This window comes from Lonchura striata, chromosome 2, assembly GCF_050655825.1.
Source record: "Lonchura striata isolate lonStrDom1 chromosome 2, ASM5065582v1, whole genome shotgun sequence".
In the NCBI taxonomy this organism is placed as follows: domain Eukaryota; kingdom Metazoa; phylum Chordata; class Aves; order Passeriformes; family Estrildidae; genus Lonchura; species Lonchura striata.
This window is the reverse complement of record NC_140704.1, coordinates 61,190,080-61,213,185: the sequence shown is the minus strand read 5'-3', so window position 1 is coordinate 61,213,185 and position 23,106 is coordinate 61,190,080. Positions and strand designations below refer to the sequence as shown.

The 23,106-nt window shown below is 38.0% G+C and overlaps 1 protein-coding gene across 4 annotated transcripts in view; it reads right to left on the bottom strand.

Annotated features, from left to right (window-relative positions):
• The window catches only part of MYLK4 (myosin light chain kinase family member 4), an 80,362-nt gene that overhangs the window by 31,265 nt on the left and 25,991 nt on the right, over window positions 1–23,106 (bottom strand). The window contains exon 1 of one of the 4 annotated variants that reach the window (XM_021530569.3): window positions 903–3,560. The exons of 2 other annotated variants lie outside the window; for them this stretch is intronic. In XM_021530569.3, the coding sequence (XP_021386244.1) occupies window positions 903–1,547 (645 nt within the window). In that variant the 5' untranslated portion in view covers window positions 1,548–3,560. Of the gene's footprint in view, window positions 1–902; window positions 3,561–23,106 lie in introns of those variants that run through there. One more of the 4 variants, XM_085573436.1, reaches the window with a different exon arrangement.

The following is a 23,106-nucleotide window of genomic DNA, read 5'->3' as shown; positions in this document are numbered from 1 at the left end:
TTCCAGTAACACCTTCACATCATGCTTTTCCTGCTCAAAAACTGTAGAAAAACAAACTAGTCTTTAAATGAATCAAGGAGTAAAGCCTGCATGTGACTTTGTGGGAGAAAAGAAATTAAGCAAACTGGAACAAAATATGAAAAGCAAACTTTTTGGTTTGCTGTGGGTTAATTAAATATCAACATACTTTGTCAGAAGAAATTCCTTAATTTTTTTTTTTTACAAAAAGAATACTCAAACTACCTTACAAGAACTTATTAGAGTCAAAAGAGTCTTTCAAGAGATTTTTGGTGATGAAACTCTTATTACGGTAACAGAGGCATTTTTTACCTAGGTAAGTTTACACAAGCCACAGCTCCAGTTACAGTAACCCTACCTCAGATCCCAGTTTAGAAGTTCCCTAGTCCTCACCAATGGAGAGAAATACCAGTTAGGAAGAGCACACTAAAGATGTTCCTTGAAATAAAGGACAAACATATGTACATGCCCTGACCCAAGGAGGCTTTTTATCAGTTCCACTAAACTCTAGACCCTGGTGCTCATAACAAGATTGCTGCAACTTGATTCCCCCAGATAATTATACATCCAGAAAAGATCATTGTAAAATTCATGGCCAGGAACCAAGACTCCTGAAGTCTGTCAATCTTTGTTATTTTGTTGTTGTTATGTTTTACAGCTGCAAAGGAATAATTAGAAAAAAATGGAGGTCTGTATAACAAGTAGATTTTTCTATATTTTTTTCCACTGAAATTTGCTCAGCTTGTTCTTATACTTTTTGCTTTTAGAGCACATTGATTGTTCTTTCTTAAATGTCAACAAAACAAAAAAAGCTGAGCATGTAGCAGAACATATCCATAGCTTGCAATGATTCCTGCCAAGATGAAACACAAACCTGGGCTCACCTTTTCATTTTTCTTCCTGAGCAGATCACCAGCTGTTGTCTCCGAGAAAATGTGCATCCTAAAGGGATGTCCAGCTCCTGCCTTGCAAACTTTACGTTTTTTAACATGATGTTTTACACTTGAATTATGAATTATTAATGTTTTCACCTTTTCTACCAGAGGTCCTACAAGTTTCTGTAGTCCAGAAACACTTTGTTCAAGTCCATCTAGCCTTTTAACCTGCTGCTCAGCTTTCCTGTTTATATCAGAAAGAGATTTTTTCATTTTAAGGCAAAGTCTTTTCATTTCATTATTTCTCATTTTTTTGTTTCTTTCCATCCTTGGTCCAGGTTCAGATGTTTCTGCCTTTACCATCTCCATGTCTTTTTCAATGCAACAGATTTCGTGGGAAACACTGTTAAGCTTCTTAAGGACATTGTCTTGCAGAGTCAATAGTTTATCAATTTTCTCTTCAAGGGAAGCAAACTTCACATCCATGATGTTGAAACTTTCAGATGCGCTGACATCACTTCTCTCAGCATGAAGAATTTGAGGAGGTTCCATTCCATTATCTGGCCCTTGGCTTTGCAAAGTGTTTGGATCTAGTATTTTGGCCAAGTCATTGACCATAGACGTAGAAGAGCTCTGCCTGCTGGATGTGGTCATTTTGCTGGTTTGGTTATGGGAAGGAAATGCTCTGATGATCAGCTGCTTGAGGACAATATCAGTTGCAAAGGCTTTCCATCCAGGCTGCTCAGATATACAGCCAAGTTTGGCAACTCCAGCTCAACTAATTTATAAACTACTCTCATGTATTTGACTAAAACAGAGAAAAGAGACACCCAGATTATTTAGCAGAAAAAAGCCTTTCATCCATTCTTTTCTTTACATATATATATCTATCTATTTCCAAATGAAGTGAATGTAGAGATGCATATCCTAAATGCACTCAGTTCAGTGACATCAGCCCTAGCAAGGACCAAACTATTTGCACTCCAATGGCATTTGACAGCAAAAAGGCAACGCGATACATGAGAAGTCATTAAGGGTAGTGAGACTTTGGCAGTGGTGCTGTTGCTTTTCAAAAGCCTAGTACGTAATGTGATCCCTGCTCTGAAAAGAATAAGGATCCTTACAGGGAACTTAAATGTGGCTGCTTGAAATTGCTGTTTTAAGGTAAACTTTTCAGATGAAAATTTCTGTTCCTTGAAAAGCCTGTTATTCCAGGCAGGAAGTCAATAGAGTGGTTAAAAAACAAATACATTAAAGAAAATAAAACAAGAAGGAGATGATGGCACGCAAATATTTGAAAAAAAAAAAAAAAAACAAACATATAGAGCCCTATGCTATATCTCAGCTACCACATAGCCACTATATGCACAAGTAATTAGCTCCATAGCTAATATCTTCATTTAGTTCTGTATTTAGTTCTGTATTTATCAAGGCTGTTCTAACTTGTCACAAATTAAGAGGCTTATGTTTTACTATGATCTGGTCATCCAAATACAAAAATAGAAAATTTGATAGACTCAGCTCTTTTCTTTGTTTGCCTGACAGTAAATGTCTCATGATCAGTGATTAATATTCCTAGCTCAAACAGTAGATTTAAGTTTTGCTTTTGCAAAAAACCTTTGTTTCTTTCAGAAAGACAACATTGGACAAAAAATTAATTTCATTACTGGAAACAGGTTTCCCCTAAGGGCAGATCTGGATTTTTGAACACCTTTCATGTTGGTTAGAAAAATAAAAACAGAATTTAAAAGAAAGTACAAAACCAGAATTTCTCAAGTCATCTATACTCCACAGGAGCAAGAAGTAAATCAGTATGGATCAGCTTGATGGAGACAGGCTGCCTCTGAAACACAAAGAAACAGCTGCCTTGGACAAATGACTGTCATAGATTGACCACAGATAGGTCAGTCTGCACTGTTGCCACATCTTTTATAGAAATAAATGCATAAAGTTGGCCAGCTGGTTGAAAAACAGCCAAACTGTTTCTCTGCTCAAAAGATCAAGAGCTTCTTTTGTGATCCCTGTGAACTATTTCTTTTGCCAACTTCAGTTTCTCCATCCTTTAAACAGGGAGCATGAGGGATAATTAGGTAAGGGATAATTAGATAAGGGACATAGTGAGTTCTGAATAACTAACACACTAAATAGTCTTTCAAAATTGCATGGTCTTCTCTTCAATTTTAGGTGGCAAACATGTCTTCTAGAATCAATCACAGCTGAAATTCCAAAAAGCTTCCAAAGGCATTCTCCCACAATCATTTGTGACTCAACATGTAGTCAGTGTTGATAAGGATAAGCTAATTCAGGAGCTTGTTCTCCAGTTACTGCAGGTTCATAAGTGCATTTGTCACCTTCTGGGATCAGCATGTTACTGCAAGTGAAAGTGAACTGTGTTCATGCATGACCCTAGAACATGGAGTGAAATCTCTTCTTTAAATAACAGACATTACCAAGGGGTGACCCTCATGTGTTACTGTGCACAGCATATTCACTGAGAAGGTTAAATATTTTTAAAATAGGAAACAGGATTTAAAAAAAAAACAACAAAAACAAAACAAAACCAAAAGAGATTAATGATCTCTATTTCATGAAAAGAATAATAATACAGGATAGCAGTTAAAAAAAGAGGAAGTAATAACAAAGCAAAGAACATCACATCAGTTCCAGAAAAATAGTTATGTTCGAAGCCCTTTTTCTTACACTGTTCAGCTCTGCTAGAAACATGAACTAAACTCTCCTGACAGTTTCACATTTTCAGGAGCCCCTGCTGGACACAAACTTCCATAAAAGGCATTTGCATGTCAGTTAACTGGCCAGGTTTGAAAAGCCATTTATCTTGGATGAAACATCCCTGCAGGAGTTCATGCTTCCCCTGTCCCCCTGTCCCCTGCCCTCTTTGCACACACGAAAAAAAAAAAAAAAGGTTAAAGGTTAATTAGACCTTGCCACCCATTCAGCCAGGACTCCTGGTCTGGGGAATTTCATAGGCCAAGACTGTCAGGCTCCTATTCAAAAGGAACACTTTGTTAAAGCAAGAAATTATTAAAAGAAAAAAGGACATAGAGATAGGAATGGTAAAATCATGTGCTATATTGCTATGCACAGCCACACATGTTAATCATTAAAATCTCTCCTAACAGTTGCCCAGGGAAATACTATGTGAAATACCTCAAACCAGTACTATAAACACTAATAAAAATTTTAAGCTCTGTGAGGTAAGATCCTATTATCAAGTATCATCTGTAAAGCCCTACTGATTTAATATTTTACCATGACATACACGGAAAGGGTAGAAAGCAAACTATAAAAATGCTTCATTAAAAGCTCATCAGTATGTTAGCACTTCTGTCTGAAGCTGAAGAGAACTGGAAGAGAGAACTCCTCTGTAGGGGCTTGAAAACGGGATTAAATGAAAGAAAACTAACATCAGCTTGCTTTCCAGGCACAGAAGGCTCTTGCTCAGAAAGCTTCTTCACAGCTGGGAATCTGTGATCCCTGCCTCTTGGCCTGTAAACTGGAAATAACCTTACATATTCAGATGCTTTTCAAGAGTTCATTGAGAATTAATTACTTAGCAAAATTGTTCTGTAAAATAGTATGATAAACTCTTTGAATATTTCCTTCTTAGTGCTGTGAATTATTACTCTGCATTATGAAATTCAATAATAATATGTGTAAATAATTTGAGCCATTTATAATAAATAGCTGAATGAGGTTTTCCTAGTAACTAAGATCATCTCTTAGCATCTGTACCTATCATTAATGCACGAAATAAGCCCATATAACAGCACTCTTATTTTCATCTCACAGATTTTAGTGATGACTGATCACTGGATTTGCACAGCACCGAAAATGCTTAAATGTCTGTTGGAAATTAAGGGTATGAATTGCAGGAATGTTTACTTTTCTGTAATTGAAAAATTTTCTGTGAATTGAAAACAAAGAAACATAATTGATCAAAATACATTAGAAAGAAAGCAGTTCCACTAGTTTTAAAGATTACATGATTCCCCATGTCCCCAATATTGCATAATACTACATTTCAGAATATTAACACTGCTGCACCATGGCAGTGACAATGTCACTTCAAAGGCTGACATTGAACCCTGGGAATTTTTGCACACAAGGGTAACAAACACCTGCTAATCAACTGAGAAAATGTATGGTTTGATTTTAATAAATCTGCCATACAGCTTAATTTCTTCTATACAATTGCTATCCTGTCAATGGTGAATTCTTTTGAGTGGCTTTTACATAAAAGAAAATTAACCTGTAATTCTCTTTTACTTTGAGGTCAGTTGGAAAAGGCCTTAAAGCAGCATATGCAATTTTCCAAGTGTCGTGGCATTGAAAATTTTTAATTTTGTTAACAGAAAAATAATTTGTTAACAGAAAGAAAAAATTTGTTAACAGAAAGAAATATCAATGAAGTACCAATGGATACATTGCTGCTACTGTGACTTTAACATTTTTAACATGTCTGCAGACATGATACAGTGAGCCTGTAAGAGATGCCATAAAACTGAGTACCTGATATAGATATAGTTAAACAGGCTATAGGTGAAAATTGGACAGACTGGAGAAGTAAATTTTTCCTTCTGATTTCTCTCTTGAACTCAGATTTCAGCCAGTTTTTTTTTTTCTCTGCACACACAAATATGGAAAACTGACTAGCATTAGGAAATTATCCCAGCATAGCTATTTGCTCCCAAGCTCTATTAGCTGTCTTCTTCTGAACAGTGATCCTCTAGTTCAAAGATGCCCAGACCAAGGGCAATTTTCATCAATTCTTGGTCCTCTGATCATACAGCTGAGCTGTTGACTACCCTGCCTTACCTTATCTTGTTCTACTGGACCCATGTTACCAGGAGTTACCCTCTCCCTCCATGCTTTTTTATACTGTCTTTTCAATTTAGTTCAGTTCAGTTCTTCATTTTCCCTGACAATTAAAGGTCCAGACAGTGCACCTCATAAATTTATGTCTGCTGGCATCAAAAATTATAAACAAGAAGACAAGTGGAAATGTTTTACTTGTAGACTCTTATTCCAACTTTTCTGGGCTGTAAGCCATGTATTAGGATATGCCATATTTTGAGGAAGGCTGCTACGACTGAACTTTATCTAGAGAACATGGTACACCTTCATAAATCTTGACTTATTCTAAACAAGGCATCTCCAAAACTCCCATCTCCTGTTTAATACTTTATTGCAATGGAAGATTGGGTCCATGGGGCCCCACATAGGGCCACCTGCCATGCCACATGTGTGTGATGCATGCTCCACATTCCAGCAATTCCTCACTCATGTTCTCCTGACATTTCTGTACCTGTGTCCTGGCAAGTATTGGGTTTACACAGGGAATATATTAAGGGAAGTGGGCTGCAGGTATGTGAACAATTAGCTCTGACTAACTTTCTGACTTTTCCAAAAATACTATCTAAATTTCCCTTGGTTCAATTGAAGTTGATTTCTTCCTGTGCCATCCATGGATTACTAGAATAATCTGTTCTCTTCTCTTTTGCAGACACATTTAATGTATTTGAAGTTTGTTATTACATCTCCTTACCAGCGTTCTCTCAAATATATAGTTACATTGCACACAAAAACAAATTAGCATTTCCTAGAAGTGATCTGTATTGAGAAAAAATGAGGGGATTTTTTTTTCTTGAGTATTTTTCTGGAGAAGTTGACCTCCTAGATGACAAGAAATTGAAGATATTCTGTGTTTGTAGATTTTTTAATAAATTCATTTGTGAAAATGATACAAGCTAACACATTATGCTGCATCTCCAAGAAAACAATGTAAGATTTTGCTTTCCTTAGAATATATGAATCTTCTTTTCTATTAAAAAAAATGATTAAATCTTTAAAATAAAACCTCAGTACAGAGAAAAGAAAACATCATAAACATACAGTAGGACACTTTTCAGGAGCCCACATAACAAAATTACTATCCATTGTTTTATATATCAATGAGTTAAAATAAGACCTAAAATTATCTACAATTATCTTACTTTTCTGTGACTTCTCATTTGTTTTTATTCTTTTAAATGTCTAGTCCATGAGTATGTATCCCTGCCCTACATATCTAGAATTTCCATATTCTTCTTCCTTCCTTAAAATTAATTATCTTCTGCCATTCTGACCCCTGTTTTGTCTTCAGAATTTATCCTGTGGTTGATCTGAATTCACTTAATGAAAACTCATTCATAAATTAAGAAAGGTCAGGGAATATTTGTTATCCTACTTTTATGAAGTTCTAGTTAAAATTAAGTATTCTAATGATCTATCTTTGACAAATTAAGAAAAAAGGGAAAAAAACAAACACAACCAACAAACCACTCCTTTTTCTGAAACTCTGATGAAGAGAAATGCAGACTTGGCTCTCAGATTTTTCCCAGCAATGCATATTTTGTGGCTGGACTGGCTACAGCACATAGCAGAGGAGTTCCAATAGTATCTTTTATATCTGAATCACCAATTGTGTTTTAGAGATAAATAATACCTTTTTATTTTTCCCTATTGTTATAGTGGTCATAAACTCTAGCAAAAAAGTATGTCTCGTTTAATCACTTGCAAATAAGGTGTTTTGAAGAAGACTCTTATATCATGCACAGTATATTTGTGTAGAAGTCTCGGTCCATATCTCAAAAAGTCTCAAAGAAGAAACAACTTGAGACTTTGGGGAACAGGAAAGCCACTATCCAAAATACTCAGAGATTTCTATGGGCTAGTCACAAAGCTGAGAATGCCTGTACACAGTAATGCATGTGAGAGTTAAAGCACGTCTGCTCTTTCTCCAGTGCACAAAAACATTTCCCTGAAAAACAATATAAGCTTACAGCTGCCCAGCTCTGAAACAGATTAGAAAGCAAGCATGAAAGCTATGAACCAGATTCAGAAAGTCATGCTGTTTACTGAAGGCTCATAGATGTCCCTGATGGTAGAACAGAAAAACCATTCTCTTCCCTCTGCCTCCATTCCTCCCACCCTTCCCAATCAAAAAAGATTCATCAAGATAGATGAGGAAATTTATCCAAAAGGATGTATTTCTACAATCAGCAGTCATGTTGGACTCCTTCACCATGGGGGCTGAAATAACTGCATACCTAAGATTAAGTGACATACTGTACCATAAGTGATATACCTTTATGTCTCCTCTGGGGGCTGCCCAAAACACTTGTCTGCAGCTCTGCTTAGGGTCAGAAAAGGAAACAGCTTCATACAGGGCAGGAGCATACAGCAAGAAAAGTCTGGCACTGAACTTCATGAGGTAGGACTAGGGAATTTACTGCTCCGCAGGGCTCTCTGCATACAACTACTCTATGACCTGTTAATTAATTATGAATTCTGACTTCCTTTACTGTAATGACTCTGGTAACTAAGTACCCTGGAATATCCTAGGGATAAATGATGAGAGTAAGCCCCTGAAATAAACTACAGAGAGATCCCAACACAGTTCAGTGATCAATCTGCAGATGTCTGGTACTGGTCTTTCAGATATACTGCCACCTTCGAATTTTGAGCTTCTCTGTAAGCATTTATGTGACCACCTTCTGCAGAAAAATAAATGTTATTTGACCTATATATCCTTCTGTAGAAAATATCTTTGAAGATGAAAATGATAACGGAAAGCACTAAGCATGTTCTTGGGGTGAAATCTCTTGTACTCTGGAACTCTGAAGATCTCCTTCCCATGGAAAAGCATTTTCACAGGAAACATAGTGTAACTGCAAGTTGCATGGTGCAGCAAGCAACATTTATCCAGGCAAAGAACACCTAGCTCATACATGGCATCCCAGTGTTAATGGGTTTCTTTGGATGAATAAGAACTGCACAGCACATTAAAAAAGCCACCAAAATCAGCATCTGTCTGCTTAACAGCCAAAGCACTTCACCATCAAAGTGCATGGTGTTCTGTCACTGAGGGTTGGTCTCAACTATCATCTCCTGCTGTCAGGATATCACATCAAGAATCTCACCTTTGCTTAGCTGTCCCCAGTTAACTACACTAAAAACAAAACAAACCTCAAAACCCAGAGTTTCTTAAGGCTTAAAAATACTGTGTGATGAATTACCCATTAATAGCCTAAAACTCTATTTCCAGGAAGCCTGTTTAAAGGAAAATTCCTGACTTTCTGAGGCTAAAGCAGAGGTGTCATAACTCTGAAACAGAGCAATGAAAGAAGTACTGTCTCCAGGTGCAGCAGGAGCTATACCTCATTTCATCTGCTGGGTAGACTGGTTAAAATCTTTGGTTTCAGTCCAAAACTTTCTGGCAGCTAGCATCCTGTATTAAAATTTATAAACTACAAAAGGCCTTTTCTTACAAAAAAGTTAATTCAGGATGGATAGGCTGAAAAGACTTGAAAGGGACAGTCATCAGAAGTGGTTATATGGAAAATTGGATGTAAGTAACACCTTTTACTTCATCAGAACATACTAAAAATATAGTAAATGCAATTTCAGTGAGAAGGAGAAACTGTACTGATTAAAAGATATTTAAAAGAGCTGCAAAGAAGAGCCCCAGAGCTGCCTGTACTGTTGAGAGGTAGAAGTTTTAAAAACTATGTATTATCCTCTCCAGAAGAAACACATTGATAGCCCAGCTTTCTTCAAGCTGCTAAACTTACCTACTGTCCAGCACAAAATAGCAGAGCCCTGGTCAGAATAGTGGACATACTCTGGGGTGACTGCCCACTCAACAGGCAGAGCAGACAAGACCCTTGTGTTCCTCGGGCTGTCACTCTGTGACCAGCTGGCTTTACAAATTAACCCTTATAATGCAAAGGTAATCATCTTCTGATCCCCTCAGAGTTAACCCATCTTCTCTGCTATAAGAACACTCCAAAAGATAACACCACCAGGCTAGTGAAGATCCCAGTGTGGTAAAGAGGGGAATGAAGTGCTCTTCTGATGAATGACTGAGTCATTTTCACTCGTGGTGGTTTGCTCCTTACTGCCTTCTACTGTGACACTGGCTATGGCAGTGCTAAAGTGGGAAGGAAATTTTATGGATTTTTGTTCATTTTTTTCTTTAAAGTAACACTAAACACTACCCACAACTACTATTAGCCCAATTCTGTATCATACACTTACTGCACCAAAAACCAGGAATTCACTCACTCTGTAAGCAAGCCAGGGCACCGGTTATTTATCCAGGCAGACTCCACTGAAGCAAACATTTTTTTTTTTACCAGTATTACTGCAACCAGATTTGGGATTAAACAGACTTTAACTAAGAAAATCAGTATAAAAAGCTGCATGCAGAAAATGCCTTGAATCATCAGTTAAAAATCTAGCATCAGAAAAAGTGAAATAAATGGCACATTCATATTAGGCATAGATGTCAAAATCCAGGACTGTGCAGAAGAAAAAAGAAAAAGCACCATAAGACGCATATAGTGGCAACCAGTGTTTTCAGGAAAGGGGCAATTTGAGCTTATTTTATTTCTAGAGTTGGCTAATTCTGGTGAATGTCAATATTTTATTGAGATTGTAACCTGACCCTGGCAACTTTCCATAGCATTACTTTATGCTTTAGGGATGAAGAATGCAAAGGAAGGGTGTTACCTAAAATTTAACTTCTGATCTGTATTATCCAGGAAGCTGAGTATTAAAGTATTTCTCCCATTTGATCTATTTGTTTTATATCAATACAAATCGCCCATTCTGCTCAATCTCATGGCAGACTAAATGTACATGAGGTAAATAAAGGTCACAGAAATCTTTTTCATTGTCTTTCTGTCCTGCCCAGGGTGCACATACTAATACCATTTTTCACTAGTGGATATTTTCAGCAACAGGAATGCCTTTTAGCTACGTCTTCTTTTTTAGCTATTTTCACCCCTAAAGTGTTCATTCCAAAATGAAACATGGCAAGTTTCCAGCCTTACAGCTGAACTTTGAAAGCCATCAAAATCATCACCTATTTTTGTTGCCTTTAAACCCCACATATTTCAACTAAATGATCATTCCAGGTGCCTGGCCACCTGGCTGCAAAGCCACATTCAGTGCCCAACCAAAGACATTCAGCAAATTAAGAATATCAACAGCTGTTACAGAGACCCTGCATGCCACTTCTTCAATTTTGCATTACATGGTGAGTTCTAAAAGGCTCTCTGGTCGCTGACAGGACACTGATATACAAAACAAGCTGAGATTCACCAAACATCTTCTATAATAAAGGTTTTTTTGTTTTAATTTGTCAGGTTTTGTTCAGCTTGAAAACGTCCAAATATGAACATCAGTCTTGGCCTTACTTTGTGAGAAATTTCAAATTAAATTATTTCCAAGAAAAAAAAAATTAAAAGGTGTTTTGGGTGCACTAAATATATTCTTATGATCACTTACACAAAATCTTGGGAAAGGACTCTTGCTGCCAAGTGTTTGCCTTTGCTAATGGAGGAGGTCTTTTCTGGAAGATGCAGGGAACTTGAGCAGGATTTACCTTGCAGATGCTTCTTTCACCTTCAAGAACCCACAGTGGCCCTGGCAAATGCATCCCTGAACACTGATATTTTTTCTTGCCATGCTTTCACTTCTGTCTATGACACCCTTCAGGCATTCTAGGGTAAGTAAAGAACCTGTTTAAATGGAGAAGAGTGAGTATCACAAGAAAGGATGTTCTAAATAAGAAAAAACAAATGTTCTGAAAGTCAAGCTGTTGTAAACAGACTTCTGTTTACCATCCAGGAAGGTGCCAAAAAAAGTAGTAAGAATCCAGATGTTAAGACAGTCCATAAGAATTGGGGAACAAACTCTGAGGCTGCACATTTGCCATTTTTCAACTTCAAGTGATTTTCGTGGGAAGTAGTGTTCCTCAAGGCAGGCCAGAAATGAAATAACAGCTGTGTCATTCAGTAAAGAAGAGCTAAGGTTTTATTTTGTGGTGATGCTGCAGGAACACTGCTTTCAAAGGTCAGTTTGGACATCTGATGAGCACAGCGACCCAAAGCACACAGTTGGATCACAGTGCCCACAACTGAAACACTATTTCCCCACCTTAATGTACAGGTTAAGTAAAATTGTGTAAGATTTAAAGTGCTTGGCCTTTGGGCCAGCCAGCTAAGCAAAAACAATGCTTCCTTTGGCCAGCTGTAGCTTTTCCCAGACAGAAGTTTCTTTCCACAGAAATTTTATCAACATGTAACACTGGATAAGTCTGTAGTTTGAGGAAATAATAAAGTACACTAGTGTTACAGAAACTGCCTAATTAAACAGAGGATGGTATTACTCATTTATTAATGTTCCTGAATATTAATGTGTTTCAGCCTGTAAATACTGAGGAAATGCTGTTTTTTGTCTTCTTAGGAAAAAAACTGTTATTAGTTCTATGCTGCCTGATGAGAAGCCTCATCTTCCTACCACATTGTATCACTTCCACACTTGCAGTCCTACCTCCTAAATTCCTTATTTCATGCAACTATCACAGTTTAGTCTTTCTTTTTTCTTACAGAAAGTCTAACACAGTCTTTCATTAGACTTTAAAGAACTCAGTAGTCAGATTATTAAGCTAGAGTCCAAATCAAAAGCCTTGTGTTAACAGAATGGCTTAAGTTAGATCACAAGTGCCAAAGGCCAGATATTTTCTCTCAGTGAGTACAGAAGAACCAAACCAATGAACTCAGTCTGTGACTGAAGCTCAGCAGTTGCATCGCTTCTTTGCCAAAATGCACACATTGTGCTTTCCTGTTGACATCTGCTCCAAGTTAAAACTCTGTTACAGTGCACACCTGCAGGCCACCAAAGTGGAGGCTTTAAGCATTTGCTTGGTTCTTTCTGTGGGATTCAGCATTAGTTTTATGAGGACAATTTTAAGCTACAGACACCAGAACTGAAGTATGGACCGTTTAGGAGGGCCCATCCACTCAGGTGGTCAGAACAGGTGTAAGTAGTCAGCAAGCTGACAGTAGTCATGTTTCAGTGTTTCACCATCTGCTGTCATTAGGTGCATCCAGAAGCATTTCTGACTGCTTTTTGAAAAGACTTTGGGGAGAAGCTGTGCCTGCAGTTCACACTTACTTGTATGAGCTTCTGAACTCTAAAGCCTTTGGGAGTATTCAGGTGAAAACAACTGTGCTGCTGTGTGATAGGAGTGGGAACCCTTCAGAAGCTGAAGAAAAGAGCATTCTGAACAATTGATGCAGGATGCCAGCCAGCCACATGCACTGGTAAACAGGCCTGGCTTCTTAGTGAAGCAGATGGTCAGAGCAGTGCTCTCCTAGGAACTTGTCCAGCAAAAAGAAAGACAGGTGAGGAGTTTGTACCCTTATTTTTCCCCACTAGCTCCATGTAGTTGGCCCAACCACTATCTGTATTTCTTATCCTATCTGAGAACACAAAAGGGGGTGATGAAAATCACAGTGTGGTTTTCTTGCACCTGTAACTTCCCCACTTCTGCATAAGAGGGGCTATATGTTCCCTAAATTTGAATGGTTACACGATGCATACAAACAGCAATCAGAAAAGTTAAGGCTCTTGCGTCATTGCACAACTGACCACAATGAACATCCTATGTTATGCAGGAATATAATAGTTAATAAACCTCACAAATAGGAAACTCTGACTTGAAAATAAAGCAGGAGTAATAAACATCATACCTATGCAATACAAGAAAACTAACATTTTCTAGGAGCCAGACCTATTGCATTTACTGAAGTGTTTTCAGGCTAATTTGTTAAGTATTTTTTGTATTGAAAAAAAAAAAGGTAACATAATATTGTTTAGAACAGGTTTGTTGTATTTATGTTGATAAAAGATCAGATCTGGATTCCTGAGTGTCTAGTGACTGCTTCTGGGACAGGGAAACACGAGAAGAGCAGTCATGTTATGAAACAAACTCTCCTCTTACCTCAAAGTCACTTTCCTCTCTTCTCCTGACCTATCCTCATCTGTCCCTTGCTTCTATTTACAGAACTCCATTAACGTTACACACTCTAATTTGATCACAAGTTTTTGGGTTCCATACATAAACCCCCTGGCCGATTTCCATGGCCTCCACACCATGGAAGGACAGACTGAAAAATAAAAATGGTCCTTTCTCATTTTATGCAACTGATGAAAGCTTATGTTATGCATCTTTTGACCTGTTACACTCTGTAATATTTTTGGGATAACAGATAAAAGTAGCATCCTCTTTCTCTCTCCTATTTGAATGGAAATCAGAGGTAGATAAAGCCCTACTGATACCCCTGTCTGGCTTTCCTCTTCTCCTCAGCAGGATAGTCAGTAATTACACTTAAACACAAGTTATAGAACCTCTAAACTCCATAAGCTAACTTTATTCATCTAAAATATGTTTAGCCTATGTCTAGCATTTTGTATATTCAAGGCAGAGAAAAAGAGAACAATGTCTAAGGACAGTTCAATCCCAGATTATGATGAAGCACAAATGGAAAGAAGTGTCATAGGTGGTATTGCTTTCCTTCCTGACTAAAGGAAGAGACCTGCTACTGTTTCAAGGACTGGGGCAGAGAAGACTAATCTCATTTTTTGCCCTCACTTCAACAAAGCTTAGAAAAATGTCTGTCATCACAGAAACTTGAATCATGGCTTTCAGCATTGTTTAAGTTTCATCTCTCCCTATCATGGGCAAGAGCCAGCCTCGTAACCTTCCTTCTACTGCACTGTTGCTTTAGGCTCTAATGAGAGAGCACAAAGAAACAGAACAGTTTCATTTCATTCTAAATTCTCATCTCAGAACATCAAACAGTGGGGGATTAATTTTGTGAGAAGATGTGGCAGATGGTATTTTCATCATGATTTCTGTCATGTAGCTCATGAATGGTGCTTGGAAAAATGGCATCGGTGGGAGTCATGGATTAAATCTTGTCCTAAGGGTAGAAAATATATGAGAACTGATCACAAACCAAAAACCATTTCATCACTCTGCCTACACAATAAAGAGCAGCACTGCAAAAGGGATTGTTCTTCTCAAAATATCTGATTTTCACTCTTTCAAAAGGCAATTTTCACAAGCTGGAAAAAATCCACAGTCTTTGGAAAGGTGTCTCACTTCACAATTAAGGTATGTTGTTCAGTTTTTTATTAGTCTGCTTAGCTGGTTTAGTGGTTTCATAAAATAGTTGGTTCTTCTCTCAGTTTCTCTTTCTTCCCCCACTTTAATATTAATAAATACATGGTTTCTTACTAATCCTTATGCCATCACCTCAGTACTCAGAGAAGAGTCATACATCCAACTGTAAGAAGTACCATAGCTCTAGAAAATCATGATTGTTGTGACAAGATGAATAGGGAATGACTGAGTGCCATTTCTTCCAGTGCAGGAGGATACAAACACTCAAAACAAGTACTTAACATGAGTTTCAATCAGAAACAACAGATTCACACACTAATTACTTGTGGAGGAGCTCACTGACACAGGATATTGTTGGGGTGGTAGAATAAGGGCAGACAAAAGGGCATTAGAGAAAATTATGAAGGACAATTGCATTAGGGGCAATAGGAAAGATTAACTGCTGGTCATAGTCTGATGTCTGACTGAAGCTCAGAAACTCTCCCTGGGTAAGAATTTCATCTTATGTTCCCCAGTTTTAGATCTTGCTACTAGCCACCTGCAGCTAGGATGCTAGCCAACCTCTAAATCAAAAAAACTCACATGAAAACCCCTGCTTTACTGCTTGTAAGCCTTTCTTTCTGCCACTAGAACATAGTGCTTGCACCTGGAAACATTTGGAACCCTTGCCATGACCTCACTCACCTTTCTGCCTCTGGGATTCAATTTTGTGACTGCTGCATTTGTTTTTACCTAAATTTTTCATCTGACACTATGGAAAATGAACTGTGATTAGCCAGAGCACAAGCCTCTATTCCCTGACCAATTCATATGATCCAACAGGAGAATTAAAAATAGTTGTCACTGGAGCTAACCAAAGAGTTTTGAAACAAAACACTGGAATGTGTTGGAAAATGATGGCTCATGAAAACAGAAGACTGATCAACACACGATGTGCTAAGTAAAATTAACTAGGGAAGAAGGCAGAGGAATACTTGTCACCCTGCTGGAATGAAGCATGTCTATTTTTCATTTCAGTGCAGTTTTTCTTTTGCAGCCCTCTCTTCAAAGGTGTGAAATTATTGCAATGAAATTCAAAACCTTATGAAATGAGCCAGATTATAAATTTCTTTGCAAACTAATTTCAGCCAGTTTGCTTAGTCAAAGGCTTTTTCTATCTTCTGAAGGCCCACTGACTGAATTGAAATGTGCTTACTGTGGAATAGAATCAACTGAACTTGATATAAAAAGACAATTTTACATGAATCTGAAGGAAGCTAATTTTAGTTTTAGATGCTAGTCTTTGTTTAACACAGCACAGAGAGTTAAGACAGAGCATGAAGCTCTGACACCAGGTAGAAGTTCTGGGATCAGCACTGATTTTTTTCATATTTCCTCTTCATTTTCTCCATATTTCCTCTTCATTTTCTCCTTTTAACTTGCATCACTACTTCCTGCTTTTTTCCTTAAAAGATGGTATTTCTTAACATCAAGTTTCATCCACAGTATGTGCAGAGCACAGCAAAATTTTTCGATTCTTTGGTTCTGCTGTACTTGCTGTTTCGAGTTTACTTGCAGTGGTAAACATGCCACAATGGGGAACAGCACCATATATCAAGTAGCTGTAATCAGGCAGATTAGGTACCAGCAATTTTCCTAATAGAGAGCCAGTGTCAGAGATCAAGCATGAAGGCTCAGATATCTGCATTGCCACTGTCCAGAATCAAGTGTCAGGGATCAGGACTGTAACCGCCAGGAATAAAGTCACGTGTGGCAGAGCAGGGAGCAGATCCCACCCCAAACCTCGGTGGGGAGGATGTGTCTCCAAAGTTTCACCACTGAGAGTTGAGGACTAATGCAGCAAAGGCAAGGGAGATTAAATGTTTGTCCTCCTAGATGAACCCAATGCTTCTTTGCCAAGCATTGATTTGTTCATGCAGGTATGTCTCTGGGCAGGCAACACCTGCAATTCTGTGTGCGCAGTTAATCTTTGCAGATACTCTTAGTCATCCCTTTGACATGCTGCTCAATATATAAATACTTGTATGTTTTCTTAAGGAATACACCCTGAATGATTGCAATGACAGGGGAACATCCTAAACTAGCACAGCAATGCTCCTGAAAGGAGCTGAAGAAACATGATTTCTTGAAAAGGTCCAATTTCAATATCAAGGACTTGTCTACTCCTCTTGAACATATTATCAGTACGCCCAGTACTATAGAACTTAGCCAAAACTATAGGACTTAGTAGAATATAAAGTAAAAAAGAAAAATAGGATGAAAAACAACCCTAGTATTTTTAAAAAATTGAAATATTTCCTCTCATTTGTATCTTGTTTCAGGTTCAGATTTTTGAGATCAAGGAGAAATAACAGGGAACTAAAGTCAGTCAGTACTTGCTTGCATCTCCCTAAAAAGATGCATAATACCTTTCTGATTCAGCTTCTCCTTTTTTGCAAACAGGGATAATCATACAGAAATGTCATTCATGTCGTAACATGTTGAGAGCTTTGAGATTGCAAGGAAGCATCTGGCCATGAAAACACACAGACTGTTACTCTGAAAGCTCTCCACAGGAGCAACTTTAACTGTCATGGACATAATCAGAACTGGAGTGGAGTGGATCAGCATCACACCAACAGAAAGAATAATTATGCTTCTTTTGAGTAATGATAGTTAAAGTAAGAAACCTCTTTTAAACTTTCCACTTTCTGAAGAAGTGCTCATATGATTTCCTACTACTGTGGACACAACGAAATAAATAACAGACAAAGAGATGTGATTCTTTGAAATTTCAAGACATGATTCTAACTTGAATGTCAAGGACCAGTCAGCCATCTGCACCTCTCAAACACATTATCACTGTATTCATGTTGCTGTTTAGAAGCATTTTGTGCAAACCTGTTGAAACTTGTAACCTAGGTGTTTGGGCATGACAGAGCACCCATCGGCAGCATGCTCCCTGCCTCTCACTAACTCCATGTACAGCAACCTTCAGGCTCTCAAAGTAAGCAGAAACATTCAAAGAATCATTGATTTAATCCATGTGTTAATACTAAATATGTGAAGGTTAAGGAGGGAGATCCTAGTAGTTTCTAAATCCACATAATTTCAGTGCACTAACACATGTTCACCTGCTTGAGCACACTAATCCGAAACAAGGAAAAATTTCACTGGGCAGGGGCACTGAGGGAGCTTGCAAGAAACAATTTACATGAACATTTAATACCCTACTCCACTGTGAGGTACAATAAACCTGGTAGCAAAGTAAAACTTTCAGATGTTTCATTAGTTCTGCAGTCTCTCTCATGGCACTGTAAGTTAGTCTGCCTAAGTTCAGGACAGACTATTTGAGTACAATTGTTTTAAAATTTAGTTTGGTTTTTTAATTACTTAGCAAAAGAATCTGAGGCAACAATGGACAAAGAAGAAAGACAGGTAGAGTAAAAAATAAAATTAAAAAACAAATTAATCTATTCCCTCTTTCAGGTGTTCCCACCTCACCTCCCCAAACTAAGAGTAAATATAATTGTCATTTGAAACATGAAACCCTGCAAATGCCTTTACATTGCAAAAAGCTTCAGTGGCTTGCATCCCAGCTTTCTTTCATCCAAGGTGGCATAGATCCAAGTTTCTAAGGAAGGTATCAGAAATTCTATTTAGAGTGATATCGTTGATTCTTTATCTGGAAACACAAATCATATTTCTGCCCTGCTTCATCTTGAGCTGGGAAGTAATGTTGGTGCATGTAAGAAGCAGATTTACCTTTTTTCCTTAAGCTAATACACAAAGCCACAGATGTGTAGATTTTAAGATGGGATGGGCAGCTTATAATTGTGTATTCTAATTACTTTGCATTAGTTCCTAAAGATTATTTTATAATTCTCAAGAATCACTCAGAAAACAATTCATTGTCAAGATGCCTACTGCTGCTGAACCAAAAAAAGGAAACACCATTGTCCTCAGGAAGCACTTCTGGAAAGTACTGGCACAAGTAGGTTCATGGAGAATATCCAAAACGAGGGTTTGAAGCTATGACACATTTTCATAGTGCTCAGTATTAAATCCTTGGCATATGAGCCATCTGTAAATCCCATCTATTATTAGCAGGGATAAAGAAATAGGACTGGAGCCATTTAAGGAACAAAAACAATTGAGGAGATGTGGAATTGTTATAGTTAACATTCATAGCACTGAACTCCACAATTAGAAAGTCTCATAATCCCACAGGACTCATCACCATCTGCAGGTACTTCAGTTCCACTCTGCTTTGATGTAAACGATTTATGAGCCAGAAGAGCAGAGCGAGCTACACCACCACATTTCATGTCACAGGTCTAAAACTTTGTCATTACAACACCTGCTCTTCTGCTGACAACTACAGTCTTCTAACTTTTCAACCTGCTGTGACACCATCAGCATCTCTTCAGTGGTCCATGGTCTCTCAGAAAGGCATGAAACCTGATGTCTGTGTTCCACTGCCCAGAGATGACCAGTGAAACCTTACAGGGAGAGCAGCACGTGCCTGCTACAGCAGAACCGTCCATGGTTATGTCTATCACCAATTCTTCACCTCAACTCCAATCTGAGCCTTGCTTTTTGCTGGCCTGGACAATGAGATGAATGGACTATTTTTATACATGTTTACTCCACAGCTATAAGCAATGTGCTTTTGAATTCTAGGCATTTACAGGGTTCACAAGGAGCAGGCTACAGGGAGATTCCCAGGAAGTTAGGAAGCACCTTGCCAGCATGACACCCAACCTCCCTCCCTGTAGGATTTCAATATTCCCATGTACAAGCATAGTTTCCCCCTTGCAGCCCAGAGTAAGGAGTGCAGAAATGTGGTCAACACAACAACAGGATCTTTCATTGTCAGTCACTGGGGTTGTGGCAAAGGCACAGCAAACCTCTGTAAGGGAAATACAACAGCACTCAAGTGATCTGTTTGGGAAGGATTTAGAAAAGACCCCACACAAGCACAATTTGTAGTAGAGTATTTTGTGCTCTATCTTTCAGTGAGCTGCTCTCTTGTGTTGTTTAATTGTTCAATTTGTTTTCCAAATTCTATTCTATCTGGAGGAAGACAAGGAACTCCAACAACATCTCAAATACTATCTCAGAGGTCCAAAGAAGTCCATGAGAATGAAAGATCCATAATAATCAGCAAAACTTAGTTCAGAAAATCAGCAAACAAGACTGTGCAAATTCTGAAACCTGTGCAAAATCTTCATGCCTGTTTGGGTTTCGTTCTGTTTATCTAGATATTCCCAGGAAAAGCAACTCCCAGTATAGCCATATTGGCAACTCAGAATATGTCCACTCAAGCAATGCACATGTGGCTTTATATTCACAGCAGCTGTCTTAAGCCTGCTGATTTCTGATCCCTTGCATGTTTACTAAAGAGTACATTTACTTGGTATATGAAGTGCAAAAGAATGGACATCATCTGGAAAAGGCAAGTGATTCCTGTGTCATATCAATCCTAAAAATTTCTTCCCCACCCCTGTAAAACCACAAATGACCTGACATCTTGACTGCTCTTTGTAGACTTCAGCTCCATTTTCATTCCTGAAGATAGCTCTACAGGGAAAGGTCAGTAATGCTGAGAAGTGGAGTAAAGAATGCAGGTTATTCTGTGCTGCCCATAGTACAGAAGCCAGTGTAGGCAAAGACAGATATTCCTCTATTAAAATTGCTATGAGGGACTCTAAAGCAAAAAGGTATATTCTGCCTTGAAGAATATGAAAATATTTGTCCTTCACTCTCAATGGCACATTCCAGCATCATCAATTCCAAAAATCTACTCTTTCATACTATTTGTGGGGTCTAGGCTATCCAGATGACTAAAGCTTTGTAGAATTAATTCAGCACAGAGCACTGAAGAAACCACCTTACCCAAAATGGAAAAAGTCCTCAAGGAACAACATTATGTAAATATATGGAAAAGACAGAAAGAAAGACGTAGAAGAAGCTTTAAAGAAATTATGTACATTGAGAAGACTATAAAAAAATCAAGATTTCTGAGGGGAAGAAGAACAGAACTGATCTCATGCCATTTTACCAGGAGACACCTAATCAAGCAAAGCTTCATAGTTCATATAAAATATAGCTCCAGTAGGACAATTGTCAACCATTGTCAACCCAAAAAGTAAGATTCTGAAACAAGAAAGAGCAGAAAGAAGAAAAGTCCAAGGTTATTTTTTTTAAGCAACAACATAAACACAACACATGATAAATCAGAATGTATTATGCTGATAAGTTGATGCTAAGTTCCATCACCTAAACCCTCCAAAGAATAACTTTCAGACAAAATTGGGTATTAGCTCTGTTCTTCTTCCAGAAGAGGGTTTTCACCACTGGAGGTCACTGTGAACTGTAGTTGCTCTTTATCAGCCTCTTAAAAGAAAAGAAAAAAATATTGCAGGCGGGTTATCGAGAATGCAGAAACTGAGGTGAGACAGAAATAAAATATCACTTGTAGAGTATTTGAAAAACACCCGTAGCTAATTGGTGAGGACTTGTCTTTGCTGGAGACAAACTTAGTCGTGTTTCAACTCATTCCAAGTAGAGCAACTGGCAGACTGCTGAGAGTTTAGACATGTGCCTGCCTATACCCAAAAGTCTCATTTTGCATGTCAGCTTTCCTCTCTCACTGGTCTTGCAGACACTCTCCCTGAACACTGGCAAGCTAACAACAGCTATGGTGATGGGCACACAATGGGAGACCTATTACTGCATTACAGAAAAACCACAGGGCTTTTTTAGAAAACATGGGTAGGATTACCGGCATTAAGATTAGGACCTGTTAAAAAAGACATAGGTTTGGCAACAGTTCTGAACAAAAACAAAAGCCTCTAGGTTTGAAAGTTTACATCCTATGTAATCCATAAATCACAGCTCATCTGAATGTAATTTTCTTCTCTCATTTCATTGCATTCAGAGAACTATTGGTGGGAGCAATCTTTCAAACATTTTCTAGCTCACCACATTAAATCAGATAGCAGGGCATACATACTATATTCATTGCTGATTTTAGACTGATGCTCAGACAGTGGAGGGATGTTTGTCTGAGTTTCTGTCTCCCATACTGTAGGAGTCCTACTGATAAGAATATCAGAAGGAACAGCCAGTGCTCACAAAACATTGTTGGTGGGCCGCTTTCAGGGGAAGTAAGTATGTAAGCACTGGAAAATAATAAAGATAAATGAGCTCAGCTAATTCCCAATGTATTACAAAAATATTAGCAGCTTCATAAACCAAAGAATTTACATTTCTGAAACTCCCACTTGACCACAATTTTGACAATGAATCAGTGACAGCTAGGCAAGTTTTATGTGAAATACATCATTTTATACACTGAAGTTATGTTTTTTGATATGGAAGGGGAATCATCTCAATGGAGGTTTCTGTATTTTCTGGTCAGTGAAACACAGCAGACCAATTCTTGGCTTGTGTCAACCAGAATAATACCAAAGGAGTATGGCCTTGTTTGACACAAACTGAGAACTTGCATAAAAGACAAGTAATATGTGTCTGAAGTTTGAAAATAAACTAAAAAGGGACCCGCTTTTCTTCACTCCTCTGATTTATCTTTATTCTTATGTACTTGAACCTATTTCAAGGAATCAGCAACTGAAGGCTTATCAACGAAATCCATGGTACAGCAAAATCCTAACAAAGACCAAACACTTCAGAATGAAGACCGAAAAAATCCTCTGATATGATTAAAGCATCACCCTTGTCAAGCACAGGCTAGCTACAAAAACAAGTTCACTGAACAATAATGTTACTGCTTTGTTGTGCCATTCTTCTTTCATTTACCTTTACTCATAGAATATTAGCTCCTTGAAAATGCAGCTTTTCAGTGGATGTATGCTCAGACAATCTCAATGTACATGAATACACGATGCCAAACAACCCTGATTTAACAAAGCATTTCAGCACATGCTTAACTTCAAGTATGTGAAGAGACTCACTGTAAATAATGTGTAATCTGAGACCACCCACTTGGTGAAGCAACTGCCTATATCCTTTAGCATGTCATTTTGGCTTACTGGAAGGTAGAAAATCCCATCTTTCCTCTGGAACAAACAGTACTTGCTTATTTGCAATTATAATTGACAAACACAGAGCAGGACATTTAAAGTCTAATGTAGTTCAGAAAGCTATGCTTTAATTTCAGTTATTTCTTTC